This window comes from Ochotona curzoniae, unplaced genomic scaffold (genome assembly GCF_017591425.1).
Source record: "Ochotona curzoniae isolate NIBS_2020 unplaced genomic scaffold, NIBS_Ocur_1.0 contig_3332, whole genome shotgun sequence".
Lineage (NCBI taxonomy): Eukaryota > Metazoa > Chordata > Mammalia > Lagomorpha > Ochotonidae > Ochotona > Ochotona curzoniae.
In genome coordinates this window covers 3845288-3859537 of record NW_024465816.1, presented here as the reverse complement: position 1 = coordinate 3859537, position 14250 = coordinate 3845288, and the positions used below count along the sequence as shown (strand labels likewise).

General features: G+C 50.2%; 1 protein-coding gene across 4 annotated transcripts in view; it reads left to right on the top strand.

Annotated features, from left to right (window-relative positions):
- The window catches only part of MTUS2 (microtubule associated scaffold protein 2), a 319619-nt gene extending 305624 nt beyond the window's left edge, over positions 1-13995 (top strand). For all 4 annotated transcript variants that reach the window (XM_040979842.1, XM_040979840.1, XM_040979841.1 and 1 more), the window contains 5 exons: positions 3989-4062; positions 7374-7472; positions 8726-8845; positions 12158-12255; positions 13782-13995. In XM_040979842.1, coding sequence (XP_040835776.1) covers positions 3989-4062; positions 7374-7472; positions 8726-8845; positions 12158-12255; positions 13782-13995 — 605 coding nt within the window. The remainder of the gene's footprint in view (positions 1-3988; positions 4063-7373; positions 7473-8725; positions 8846-12157; positions 12256-13781) is intronic.
- The last annotated feature ends 255 nt before the right edge of the window (positions 13996-14250 follow it).

The window sequence follows — 14250 nt, the reverse complement described above, 5'->3', positions numbered from 1 at the left end:
GTCTTTTTCTCTCTTTACGCCTTAGCTTTTCTACCCTGCGCTGCTGCCCAGCTCTTCTCCTTGCGTCCGTCGTTCTTCTCTCTACGTTTCTCCTCTTCTACCTCTTATAGCTTTTAGCAGCTGCCTTTATACTGCTCTCCACCAATCACTTCTTCCCATGGGTCCACTTTGCGCTACCTGATAGGCCAGTAGCAATGACATAATCACAGCGAAGGCATCAGCCTATCCCTGTGACTTCCTGTTTACCTGCTGGTGAGACCAACCCCGCCTCCTGGCCCTGGGCCAGCCGCCATCTTTCCATGGCCTTTCCTATTCCTGGGAGCGGCTTTGGCACCCCACTCCCCACACAGAGCAGTAGTGGCCTGAGAGCTGGCTGGAGGCATTACCTGTGTCCTGTGAGTGGCTCTCACCCATGGATTCTAGTCCCCTCCCTTAACCTGTACATTGGAGCCAGGTAAGGGGTTGTTTAACAGGAAGTGCTGATGTGTATGTCTTCTTTGGGGATGCTCAGCAAATTGCTCTGGGGTAAAATCCCAACATCCCCACACCCCTGCCACCGAATGTTTTTTTAATTTATTCACTTGAACGGCGGAATTACAGAGAGAAGGGAAGTGAGAAACAGAGAGAAAGAGATCCTCCATTCACTGGTTCACTCCCTAAATGACCATAATGGTTAGAGCTGGGCCAGTTCAAAGCCAGGAACCAGGTGTTTCTCTTGAGTCTCCCACATGGGTGCAGGGGCCAAAAGACTTGGACCTTCCTCTGCAGCTTTTTCAGGTCATTAGCAGGGAGCTGGTTGGGAAGTGGAGCATCAGGGACATTAACCAGTGCTCGTATGGCATGCTGGCTGCACAGACAGTGGCTTTGCCCACTACAGCACTGCTCCTCTTACCCAATTTTTTCAAACACCCTAGAATCTATATGATTCAACATGCTGCAACATTTAAGAATCATCTAATTTACTCTCTTTGAGAGACATGCATCAATACATTGGCCTGGGCTGGGCCAGGCCACTACCTGGAGCCAGGAATACTAACTGGGTTTTCCATTTGGAACCCAGAACCCAGACAGTTGAATCAGCACTGCTACCTCCTAAAGTCTGCATTAAAAGGAAGCTGGAATCCGGAATGGAGTTTAAAATCAAACCAATACAGTAATATGCAGTGCAGGTGTCTTCTTGTTTGGTCTTTATTTCTATTTATGTGTGTGTGTGTGTGTGTGTGTGTGTGTGTGTGAGAGAGAGAGAGAGAGAGAGAGAGAGAGAGAGAGAATACAGTGGTCTTAAAGGACAATATGTAGCATTCAGCATGACATGGAGTACCATAACCTTGAAAAAAAGAAATACATTGCAAGGCCAGTGCTGTGGCATGGTAGGCAGAGCCTCCACCTGATGTGCTAGCATCCCATATGAGATGGAAGATCTCTCAATGTTTCTTCTTCTTTCTGTAAACGTTTCAAATAAAAATAAATGAATCTTTCAAAAAAATGCATTCCTCAGATATTAGTGATGGTTTCTATGGTCTTTAGGAAAGATACCAACTTTTCTTTTGGGAGCTTTGAGTCATGGAGGAAAAACCAGGAGACCATCCCTGCCCTGCAGGATATTAGTTTGGGGAATGGGAAATGTGAGTGGGAATAGGACCGTGGGCCTGCTGTTGCTGTTTGTTCCTGGATTTTCACATAAATAAACACAGAACGTATTTCTGACTGCTGAAGTCTCATATGCCATGTCAAATGTCTTTAAATCATATACAGCATTAAAGCAATATAGGTCCAAAATTAGCTAGAACTACACTATTGCCATTGGGTTGTCTTCAGTGAGTAGTGATTATCAGACAGGTAGGTAGACCAGAAGGCTACATGGTTCTATATCAATAAACCCAACATTAATGTTTTTCCAAAATGTAAATTTAGCTTTAACAAGCTGTATTTCTTGGTGGCCTTTACCATCACTAGTTAAAAAGATTTGGGTCACTGCAGACCACAAAGCCTTTCCTAATTGCAGCTCAGGCCAGCTGAGACCATGCTTGTTGGTTCTCCCACTGGAAGCAGCTGGCCCTGGGTGGTTAATGAGCTCTTTCTTGCCTGTCGGTGTAACACGCAAACGAACTGAGTGCAGCCTGAATGAGATGGACCTCACCTGGCTAACAGGAGTCTCCCATCCACAGGTGAACTGGATGCATTTGCTTAATGACCGTGTGCCACATCTCTCTGCTTAACACGCAGGTGCTGCTGGCCAACCTGCTTCACACAATGAGCCTTTCTGGCCTCTGCCCCACTGCCTTCACCCCCAAAGCTTGGCCCAAGCAGACCTCAGGTCTTTGGGTTCCCAGGATATGGCTGAGGCCTGCAGGGTGTCCTTGCAGACACAGCTCTGTCCTGCTTGCCCTGATTCTGACTGTACTCCAACCATTCCAGGTTGGCCCAAAGCTGTGCACTCCTCAGAAGCCTCCTGCAAAGCCCATTTCTGCCACGTAAGGTTGCAGGGGGCAGGTGAAGGAAGCCAGGACTGAAGCATCACTACTAGGCAGTTTCTATTAGGAAAGGGCGGAGAACCTATGGGTGCTGTGAGGAAAGACTTGGAGTTGACCATGATGGTGGTAGAGCAGGAGTCAGTGTGTGTGTGTGCAGGGTTTGTGCATCATGTGGGATATGCATGGCGTGTGTATGATATGTGAGGTGCATAGTGTGTGGTGTATAGATGTGTATGTGTGGCATGATCTGTGTGACTTTGACATGTGTGTGAGGTACGTGTAGCATGTCAATTAATAGTATTGTGTGTGGTGAGTGGGCTGTGTAAGTGCAGTGTACGCGTGCGTATTGTATGTGATGTGTATGTCTGTTGTATTTGTGTGCCATGGGTAGGATATGTGAGGTGTTTCTGTGTGTGTTACATTGTGTATGTATGTGTTGTGTGTGGTGTGTTTCTATGTAGTATATGGAATGTGTGTATCTCTGTGTGGTCTGTGTGCATGTGTGCATATGCCTGTTGTGTGTTGTCAGTGAGTGATATTGTATATGAGTCTTACGTATGTATCTGTGTGGTGTATTTTTGTGTGTTGTGTGTGGTGTGTCTGTCTATGTGATGCATATATCTGTGTGGCATGTATATTCTGTATATGTGTTTGTGTGTATGGAATATGTATATGATTTGGTTTGGTTGTGATGTGTGTGTAATTTGTATGTAGTGTGTAGTATGTGTGATGTATCTATGTGGTGTGCATATCTAGGTTGTATGGTATGTGTGGTGTGTGTGTTTTCTGTGGTTTGTGATTTGTGTGTGGTATGATGTGGTTGTGTGTAATACATGTGTGTGGGATGTGTATGATGTGGGGTGTGTGGTGTCTGTATATGTGATTTGTGATGTGTGTGGGGGTGATGTGTGTGTATCTGGGTTGTGTGTGTGTGCTATGTGTACACGTGTGGTATGTACGTATCTGGGTTGTGTGTGGTATGTATATGAGTGTAGAGTATGTATCTGTGAGTTGTGTTTGTGTGCGTGATGTGTGTATGTGTGGGTTGTGTGCATTTGTGTGGTGTCTGAGTTGTGCATGTGGTGTGTATGAGTGTGGTGTATGTATCTGTGGGTTATGTGTGATGTGTGTATGTCTGTGGGGTGTGTCTAGATGTGTATATGGGAGATATGCATGTATCTGTAGGTTGTGTGTGTATGTGTGGATTGTATGTATTTGTATGGTGTCTGTGAGTTGTGTGTATTTGTAATGTGTGATGTGTGAGTATGGTGTATGTATGTCTGCGTGCTCTCTCTGCTTCCCTGCCTCTCTCTCTCTCTCTAGCCTCCTTGCTTCTCTGTCTCTTCTGCAAAACAAGCTGGCCTCCACTTACCATTTCCACCTGCCGAGCGTCTTTTGGGGGCTAGAATCTTTCAGTGCAGGAGCCATTTCTTGACCTCAGGTCCCAGCTCTAGGCCTCCCATTTTCTTCCTCAAAAGAAAGACTGACTGAGCTGTTTGCTGTCTTCTCTCCAGAACTGGTGTCTGCACATGAACTTGAAAAGAAAGAACTAGAGGAGAATTTTGAGAAGCTGCGGCTGTCCTTGCAGGTTAGTGTCCACCCCCACCCTCACCCCTGCCCATCGCTGATACCAGGTAGTGGCAGATCACCATCACCCTCTGCAGCCCCTTTCTCTGGTCCTGAGTCAAATAAGCAGTGGAAGGTGGAGGTGCCATGCTTTGTTCAGTAATGAGGCATCTGCTTATCTGCTCAGATGACTACGACACAGTAATAGCGGGGGACACCTTTTGCCCCCAAAGAACCATATGGGTGCTAAGCATGGCAGAAGCACCTGTGGGGGTTCATGACCAGCCCAGGAGCAGTGAGGCTAATAAAGAAGCATTCTAAGCAGGGCTGAGGTCAGAGTTCATCTGCTCTGGGAATTGCAAAAGGACTTGTCACCTGCAGACAGGTGGGATCTAAAACACCCTCCTAAAGAAGATGCTGGTCTCCTGTGGCAGAGGAGGGCCTGGCTTGCTTCTGGCCTCTTGAGGAAGAAGGCAGGACCCTGCATTCTTTCCAAGTAAACCAGGAGGGAGACCAGGCCCCACTTCCCTTTCCACAGGCAGAAGTTCTCATCTCAACAAGATTCTTTTTTTAAAATACCGGGGGCACTCAGCCCTGGAAATTGTGGAATTCCCATAAGAGGGTATTCAGATAGTTCATGGAAAGTGGAAGGGAAAGATTGGGGTTTGGGGGGTTGTAAAATGTGTTTGAAATCCATGCATTTTTTTTAATAATGTGCATTTTCCTTAGATTTTTTTGGAAAACTCTTGTCCCTGTCAACTACAAGTATACCAGTATAAGCAGAAAGTTGGCTTCATGATGGTTCTCCGTCCCCTGATAATGTGCATTTCACAGAGCCTGCCCTGTCTAGGAAACAACCTAAACATTTTAAAATAGGCCACCTCCAGCCGCCAGCCCACCACCATCTGTGGCCGGGCCTGTGATGTACCCATGCCTTCCCTTACCATTCAACCCCAAGCTACCTCCCTTATGTATCCACGCCTGGCACCAAACACTGCACAATCTCATATCCAGGAATGTGATGGCCACATACAGCCATGCAACACTACACCCAAGCCAAAACCAAAGGAAGCAAGAATTTTGTTGTGGGCCTGAGTCTTCACTCTGCCATTAGACCATCAATCCCACACGTTTCTTAGTTCAGCTTTCCACACAGCAGAATCCACTTGCACTGAAGATTATTTGGTGCAAGGAGTGTGGACTTGCTCAGTGCAACCCCCCTAGGTTTTTCTGGCAGCGGGAGACACTCATGTGGTGGTTAGAGATTTGAGTGTTGACTTTAAATATCCCCAATGTCCCTTTTTCACCTCAGTTTGTTCAGTGCCTTTCTCAAAGTATGAGAAAATTAAAGGGATTCATGAGTGAAGAGCATATAGGCAGCAGCTATTGCTATTTAATAGTTAGAAGCTCTGTTATTTAACTTTCACCATCTTCACTATTGCCATCACCACCACCATCATCATCACCATCACCACCACCATCATGAGCACCACCCATCATCATCATCATTAACACCCTCCGCCTTCCTCACCACCACCATCATCACCACTACCACCACCATCATCAACCATCTGCGTTATCACTACCATCATTACCGTTATCTCTATCATCACCATTTTGACCATCACCACCACCCTCATGCCATTGATGATTTCGGATAGGTGCGTGCTGGGTGAGACTACCAGACAGATCTCTGTGCCTCCTGGTCTGACAAGTAGGAACCCATGCAAGTAGAAAAAGAGCCTCTTCTGATTGCCACAGCTCCATTCTGTTCTCTGTCAGTCCGTTCTGAATAATGGTGAACAAGGCAAGAATACTTGGCTTGGTAGTCTAGATCCTTCCTGAGTGTCAATGCTCATGAGACTTCATTGCTCTGCTTTTTAATGGAAGGGAAGAGACTTAAGAGAAAGGCTTCCTCCAAAAGCTCTGACAAGGGTTGGTTTAGGAGCCTTGGGGGACATGGTCATAGTCACCTCCTGAAGCTGGAAGCAGCCAAGCAGTGCGCCACCATGTTGGGACCAGGTTTCGCCAACACCTCTATGGGCCCAATGCACCAGCATTTGCATTTATGGGCCTGTGGTGACTTTTATTCTTAACAATGAAATGAAAGTAGTTATGAGGTAGGGGAGGAGGGCGAAGGAGCTGGCCTTGACAAGTTTGCGAATCCAGAGCCTCTGCCAAAATGAAGAAAGCAGTCAGGCATTATTCACCACAGTGTTCTTAAGTGGAATTCCAAGAGACCCAGCGCCCACTGCTGCTATGCTGCAGGATGGGGCCATTCCCCTCCCCAGAGCAATTCACAGGGTGCCCAGTCCCAGCCCCTGGAGGTCAGATGATGGTGATAGTGTGTGGAGGACCCTGGGACCCTTGGCACTGAGGTCTGGGTCTCTCCCTGGGTGTCAGGGGAAGTCACCCATGATCATCCTTCGTGTGCCAGGTGACAAGAGGCACATAGCCAGGTATGCCTTGAGAGCTGAGCACAGAGCTCAAGGTCACTCTCAGCCTTTCAAGCAGGGCCTGGGGTCTAGCAGGGAGGATGAGACCTTGGCCTGGTGCACACTGGGGATGTAGCACCACCCTTGAAGCCACAAAGGCAAGGGGGCCCATGCATGAACCGTGAAGGAGAGGGAGCTGGCAGAAGGATGTGGTGCCAACAGAAGAACTAGTGGGGAGAACTGGGGCTGGGAAGGTGAGACTGGTTGGAGGACTGGGTTGAAGTGGCTGCAGTGCACCTCAGAGTGATGAGGGTTCAAAACTCGAGTGTTTTGGTGGTAGTGTGAGGAGTTGCAAGGCAGAGAGAGAAGCGGGAGGTGGAGGAGATTCCTGGATGAGCTATATTGCCAAGTGCACTTGTGTGTCCCTTGCTGCTACGTAGCTATGGTCCTTTCTGTCCTGCACTGGCTGGGATACAAAGTTCTTCTGTCCACTGGTTACTCCCCAAGTGGCTGCAACAGCCAAAGCTGAGCTGATCTGAAGTCAGAAGCCAGGAGCTTTTTCTGGGTCCTCCACATGGGTGCAGGGTCTTAAGGCTTTGGGCCACAAGCAGGGAGCTGGATGAGGAGTGGAGCAGCCCGCACACGAACCAGTACCCATACGGGATCCCAATGCATGTAAGGCTAGGATTTAGCTACTGAGCCCCTTCTCCTGATTCTAAGCTCCTTGGTATAAAAATTCATCTGGTAGCACTTTCACATCAGTTCAGGACTGGGCTCCAAGCAAGGGCCAGCCAGAGGGTCATTAGTACCCATGGGAGACCCCACCACCCTAGCTGCCGAGGTAGTGCTTGCGTGTGCACAGGGGATCCTTGTGGGCATCTTGTGTTATTTCTTGCAGGACCAGGTGGACACCCTCACCTTCCAGAGCCAGTCCCTGCGGGATCGCGCTCAGCGCTTTGAGGAGGCTTTAAGGAAAAACACAGAGCAGCAGCTGGAGGTAGTCCGGGCTCTCCCAGCCCCACTGGTCACGGCACCCTCCATCCTGGACAGTGCTCTTGTGCTGGGCCACAGCCCAAGTGACAGCTGGCCAAGGCCTGCCTGAACTCTCATCATCACCACCCCTCCCCTGAGACACACCGCAGCCCAGGTGACAGCTGGCCAAGGCCTGCCTGAACTCTCATCATCACCACCCCTCCCCTGAGACACACCGCAGCTGCGGCATTTCCAGATACCTTTTTGCCAACCCAGGCCCCTGAGCTCCTGGCTGTTGCCACACTGGGCCCCCATCCCATTCCCTCCGAGCTGCTCGGAGCAGCGAGGACACAGGCTGAAGTGTGCTTTGTGATGTGAGCAATTGTTTTCCATCAAGATTGAAATATGCTCCTCCCCCTAGGATGAGGTTGCCAGGTAAAATGCCCATGGCACGCCCAAGTCCATTTGATTTACAGATAAGTGAGTTTTCAAAGATAAGCATGCCCCGTGTGATACTTATACCTGTTTCTTTAAAATGCTTGTCAGATATTCACATTGAACAAGAACTCCCCTATTGTGTTTGCAATGTCTGGCAACCCTCCTCTAATATGTCCTTTTCCAAAATGACCTTCTTACTTTTTAAACTGCCTTGCCCTTGTCCTGTGCATGGAGCAGGGACACAGGTAGGTCCTTGTCTCTCCATGGGCACAGGTGGGTCCTGATGAATTAGGCAGTCTGACTGAAGGTTACTCTTGTATTTTCTTTATTTTTTTTAAAATTTATTCCAGAGGGAGAGAAACAGAGCTCCCATCCCCCAAGTGCCCACAGCAGCCAAGACAGCCTGGCCAAACGCAAGAGCTGGGAATTCAGTCTGAGTATCCCATGCAGGAGGTAGCAGAGACTCTGTGGCTGAACCTTTCCCCATTGCCCCTGTCCCCATGCTGTGCATTAGCAGGAAGCTGGAATCAGGATTCAGGCTGGGATTCAAACCCAGGCAAACTCCTGTCCCTGGGAGAGTGGTGAAAGTCAGCGACCAGTTCACTCCTTCCACGAGTGTTCAGACGCTCCAGTGGGTTATGGCCACTCCCAGCAAGCTGGGCTTTTAGGAGGGTACCCAGAGGAAGGGAGAGAGAGGTATCACCTGAGTTCAGAAAGCTGTAGCTGCCCACTGGGAAAATTTGTCACCAAGGTCTGAATTTAGCCCGATTCAAATTGGCCTGGGTTCATACTGGGGGGCCGGGGGACCCCAGCCATCAGCTCGTTGTCCTGCCTCTGTAGATCGCACTGGCTCCCTATCAGCACTTGGAGGAGGACATGAAGAGCCTGAAGCAGGTGTTGGAGATGAAGAATCAGCAGATCCACCAGCAGGAGAAGAAGATCCTTGAGCTGGAGAAGCTGGTGAGCTAGTCTGTTCACTCAGGGGTGGGTGGGGAGGGGGCTGGTAGAGGCCATGCCTCCTGTACCATCATCACTGACATCTTCGTCCCTCAGGACCCCCTGTTCAGCCAGGCGTGTCCCTGTCCTGCTCAGTGTTTACTCTTCCTCATCAGGAGTCTAGCTGAGCCCCAAGGACAATGTCAGGAAACCAGGGTGTCTGAGAAGACATCATGGCGATGGTCTCACTTGAGCCCAACTCCTGATGATGTCTTCCCTTCTCTGGTTTTCCTGTAAAAGCATGATGTCCCCTGGGACAATGTGTGATGACCAGCCCCCTGGAGTGTCACTGATGTACCAGGCACTGGGCACAGTTTGACAGCCAGGCTAGACAACAGGTGCCAGCAGGAGCTGTGTGACACACGAGAGATGCAGGCCTGGGGAGAGACCAGTGCCACCACTGCTGTGTCCAGGCAGATGCCCAGGGTCTGCACACTGGAGGCAGCAGGAGGACGGCCTGGGGCTCATTTGCTGTGAGCACTGCTCCTGTTTAGGGCCAATTCATCTCTGCCTCTCAGTATCACACCTTTGGGAGCCAAGATTTCAAGATTTTGGGAGCCAGGCATTTCTGGGTAGACACACACACACACACACACACACACACTTGGTCTACATCAAAACCCCCTCACCAAGACTTTCCACCTTAGCCTCCTGCCTGGCTCCTGCGGAACCAGCAAAGGGGGCCAGTACACCTGGGGCTTTAGCTTCTACCAGTAGGCACAAGGCCCCAGCAAGGGCTAGGGGCAGAGAAGGTGCCCAGGAGTGATACCTGCTTCTGCAGAGACCGTGTCATTGTGGAAGCTAGCCCAAGGGTATCAGATAGTCCTGACTTTCTTTTCCTGGTTTTCAAAATAACCTTTAGCTATGATCAGGGAAGTACTCAAATGTATATTACATGAAATTATTAGATGCACAAAAATTATTTAAAAATTAAACATTCCATTTCTGTCACGGTTCACACTTGCTGGAGCGTTTTCTCTGGGCGTGTGTGTCCACACACATCATGTGTATGAGACTGAATGAGTGTTCTGGGCCCCTTTTGAGTCAGGAAGTCTTTAATGTGCCATTCCAGGAGCAAATCATCTCACCCGATTCCGCAGGTGCCCATCTGGCTCGGACCTGCTCTCGGCAGCTGGTTGATCTAGGCCAGGTGCCAGCCCGGGAATACTCACTATACTGACTGTTTTGTCCCTTTTTACCACACCTCTGGCTAGTCAGGTGCTTCTTCGGTTATTGGGGAAAGTAGACTGGGCTGTGTCTATCACCAACACCCTGGATAACATGGGCCACTCGGCACCTCTCAGAACTTCCCAGGCTGACCAGGCCTGCTTTTCCTGAACTCACCACACCACCCTCCTAGGATTGGGACAACCTCTCATAGAGCAACCAGCCGTTCTTCCCCTCCCCACTCTCCTCTTCCTCCTCCTGGCTGGTCCAGTTCCACCAAGTCTGCCTCAGCCTTCCTGTTTCAAGGTTCCTATAGGGATGCATGGCTTTTACATCCCAGCGACCCTTGCAGGCACAAGAGAACCTGTTTGTCCACTCCTTGTTTCCTGGAAATGAAGATGAGAGCCTGGCAGCATGCCTTGCTAAGATCAGGAACAAATGCCTACCCTGTGGCTCTGATTCCCAAGATCTAATCATGGGCATGTGACATTTTCTTGAAAGAGCAGCAGCATGAACAATGCGTGTTTCAGAGTCTTTTCAAGCTATTTTTGTTTGCTTGTTTGAGAGAAAGGATGGTGGGGAGAGAGGTTGCATTCACTGGTCAGCTCCCTCTGACTCCAACACCTGGGGCTGGACGAGGGCTGGACCCAGGATCTCAGTGCAGATCTCTCATAGGATAGCAGAAACCCAATTACTTGAGCCATCACTGTTACCTTTGTGGGTTCTCTTTTGCAGGAAGCTGTAGCCAGAAGCCTGAATGGGGAACTGAACCCAGGGCCTCTGATGCAAAAGTTGGGCATCTGGACCTGTACCTCAACCACTAGGCCAAACGCCTCATGCTCAGAAAATAACCTGTGGGGCGAGTGTTGTAGCGGAGCGAGTTAAGCCACCACGTAGGTTACCTGCCTGCATCCCAAATCGGAGTACCTGTTCACACCCCAGCTCATCTGCTTTCACACCTGCTCCCTGTGCGTGTCAGTGTGGACGGATCAGAACCCAGTTGCTCAGGCTCCTGCTACCCACATGGCAGACCCTGATGGAGTTCCGAAACTCCAGCTTTCGCCCAGCCCAGCCCTGATGCAGGCATCATTTAGGGAGTTCAGCAGTGAACAAAAGATTCTCTCTCTCTCTCCTCCCTCCCCTGTCACTATGCCTTTCAAACAAATATATATTTTAAAGATTTACTTATTTTTATTGGAAAATCGTATTTTACAGAGAAGGAGAGACAGAGAAAGATCTTCCTTTCACTGGTTCATTCCCCAAGTGGCTGCAGCAGCTGTACCTGAGCTGATCTGAAGCCGGGAGGCAGGAGCTTCTTCTGGTTCTTCCATGCAGGTGCAGGGTCCCAAGGTTTTGGGCCATCCTTGACTGCTTTCCTAGGCCCCAAGCAGGGAGCCGAGTGGGAAGTGAAGCATCTGGAACACAAACGGGCGCTGATATGGGATCCTGGCACATATAAGGCAAGAACTTTAGCCACTATGCTACTGCGCCAGCCTCACAAATAAATCTTTAAAATAAATTATTTGTTTCTTAAATTCATCTTGGAGAGGAACTGTACTTGAACCGTCTTGCAGGCTCTCAGGGACACACTGCCAGAGAGAAGGGCCTACGTGGTAAAGAAGCAGGGACAGACTTTCTAACGTGCCAAGTTGGTTTGGGACTTTGAGTTCTTAGCTTCTTTTGGCCTCACTGTGCTTCCAAGTGGAGCCCCTGTGGCTGTGGTGTGCCTAGTTGAGACTTTGAGATTCGCTCATCACGCTAGATCCTGGTGCTGGTGGTGTCTCATCTCTGACAATGGCAAGGACCTGGGACACTGACTGTAGGAAGTACTCTATTTAGAAAGAAAGCTACTACACACACACACACACACGGTTGTAGCATTTGTTTATTTTTAAAATCCTTTATTGCCTATAACACACTCTGGCATTTTGTATCCCATTTTGTCTAAAAGAAGAAACATGGGTCGCATCCCCCTTCCCTGATGTGGTGAGCCACAAAGACCTTGCCTTCAGCCTTGTGGCAACACCCATAGCCCAGAGGCCAAGGGCACAGTCGTCCTGCTCTCCTCACATCCTGGCTGGAATCCTGCTAACACTGTGTCCTCTCTAGGCGGAAAAGAACATCATCCTGGAGGAAAAGATCCAGGTGCTGCAGCAGCAGAACGAAGACCTCAAAGCAAGGATCGACCAGAACACGGTTGTCACCAGGTGGGCAGGTGGCCTCTGGGCTGACGCCACGCCAGGTGCCGCCCCTGGACTGCCTTTGCTGCTGACTGCCTCTCCCTCACCCTGAGCTGTGAGACCTCCGCATAGAGTCTCTCTTTGACTCCAGTAGCTCCGGAAAAGCAAAAGGTCATCCTGGGATCAGCAGGGAGCCCCATCTGGGGACAGATGAGTGCAGCTACCCAGCAGGTGGCCTGGTCCCCAATAGCACTGAAACTTCTTGTTTTTTTTTGGAAAGAGATGTCTAATGGATGTCCTCAAGCCAGCGAGAACCATGGCTGAGAGAGATATTCCACATTTCCAGAAATCCAGTCTGTCCTTCCTGTCCTTGCGGTGCCCTAATTTCTGGGGAAGCAGGCAAAAGCCACTCCTGTCCACAGCTAAGAGTGGATGAAAGAACAGACTCTGGGCTTCTTCAGCACGCTGGAAATCATTTAGTCCACTTTGGCAGAGGCAGCTCAGCCAGAACTTTGCCGGCTCTACAGAATGCAACCCCACTTGCATGGCATGTCACCCTGTGAGCATGCACATACCCGCATACACACACAGAGGCACTGCACACTCACCTGGATCTGGCATGCTCACACCTCACACTCATGTGGTCACTCTCAGCAATGGCTAATGTCACATGCCCTCATGATTGCACACTTACCCTTACTCACAAACATGCGCTCACATTCAAACATTTGCCTTCGCATGCCTGCACACTCCTATGCCCACTGCGCCCACGTCTGATGCAGTGTTTTGTGCTGGGGGCACAGGTATCATTGCCTTTGCCCCTCTAGCCCTAAGCCCCAGGCATGGGCAGCCAGCTCCCCCTGCCCACCTCCACTCCCTGCAGTGACGGCCCTGCAGGTGTCCCTGACATCCTAGAGGGTGATTTTCCTGGGGCCTGGTCTGTGCAGCTGCCAAATGTGCCTGTGCTGATTCTTGTCCCTTCTCAAAGGCGCTACCTTTTTAACATTTTTTTTTTTTTGAAGAAATGGAGCAAAGCTAAGGCTCAGAAGGTCCAAATGTAGCAAATGATTTTCTTTTCACGTCCCTGATCTGCAAGCATTAACTGAACGCTTACTGTGTGCTTGTGCTCTGGCTTGTGCCTGCCCAAGAGACAGCCCACAGAGCCTGGGTGCCAGTGCTTCTGCACCCATGGGTGCTGCACGCAGGAAAACTTAAAGACCCTCATGGCCACTGCAGGGAAGGCAGAGAGAAGCAGAGGTTGGGGAGAAGGCATCCCTAGCTGCCATGGGGGTGACACAGCTACGTGGCCTTCCTCCCTGCACTGCAGCCTCTGTCTCCTGGACAAGCAGCACCTCCCCTGACCAGATAGAGGGCTTGCTGGGGTGTTAGTTGGAGACTGGATACCCATGACTGTGGGAGGTGATGGGGGGTAGGGCAGGAGAAGCAGCATTGGTTTCCCTGGGTGGCCTGGGGCCAGCTCTTGCCTCAGCGCTGTCCTCACCCCTGCGCAAGCATGCTTTGCAAGCTGCTGACAGTCCTTCTCCCTGGTGCAGGCAACTGTCGGAGGAGAACGCCAATCTCCAGGAGTATGTGGAGAAGGAGACCCAGGAGAAGAAGAGGCTGAGCCGAACCAACGAAGAACTCCTTTGGAAACTCCAAACCGGGGATCCCACCAGTCCCATTAAACTCTCCCCAACGTCTCCGATTTACCGGGGCTCCTCCTCGGGGCCCTCCTCTCCAGCCAGAATCAGCACGACGCCCAGATGATGTCACCACACAGCGTAGGGGAGCACTGGCTTCCAGTCCACCTTGCAGGTGGACAGACCCAGTGTCGGGCCCCACCCCAGCCCCGGAGCAGGCCCTGCGTGCATGCTCGTTAGCTGCAGCATTGCATTCTAGACAGCGTCCTCCTGACCCCACCCCATGTAAGACTGTCCTGGTGTTGGCATATTGGAAGATGTGAACAGTAGTCTGATGTGCAATCAGTTTACCACAGTTAGAGCCAAAAGAAAGACAACTCCA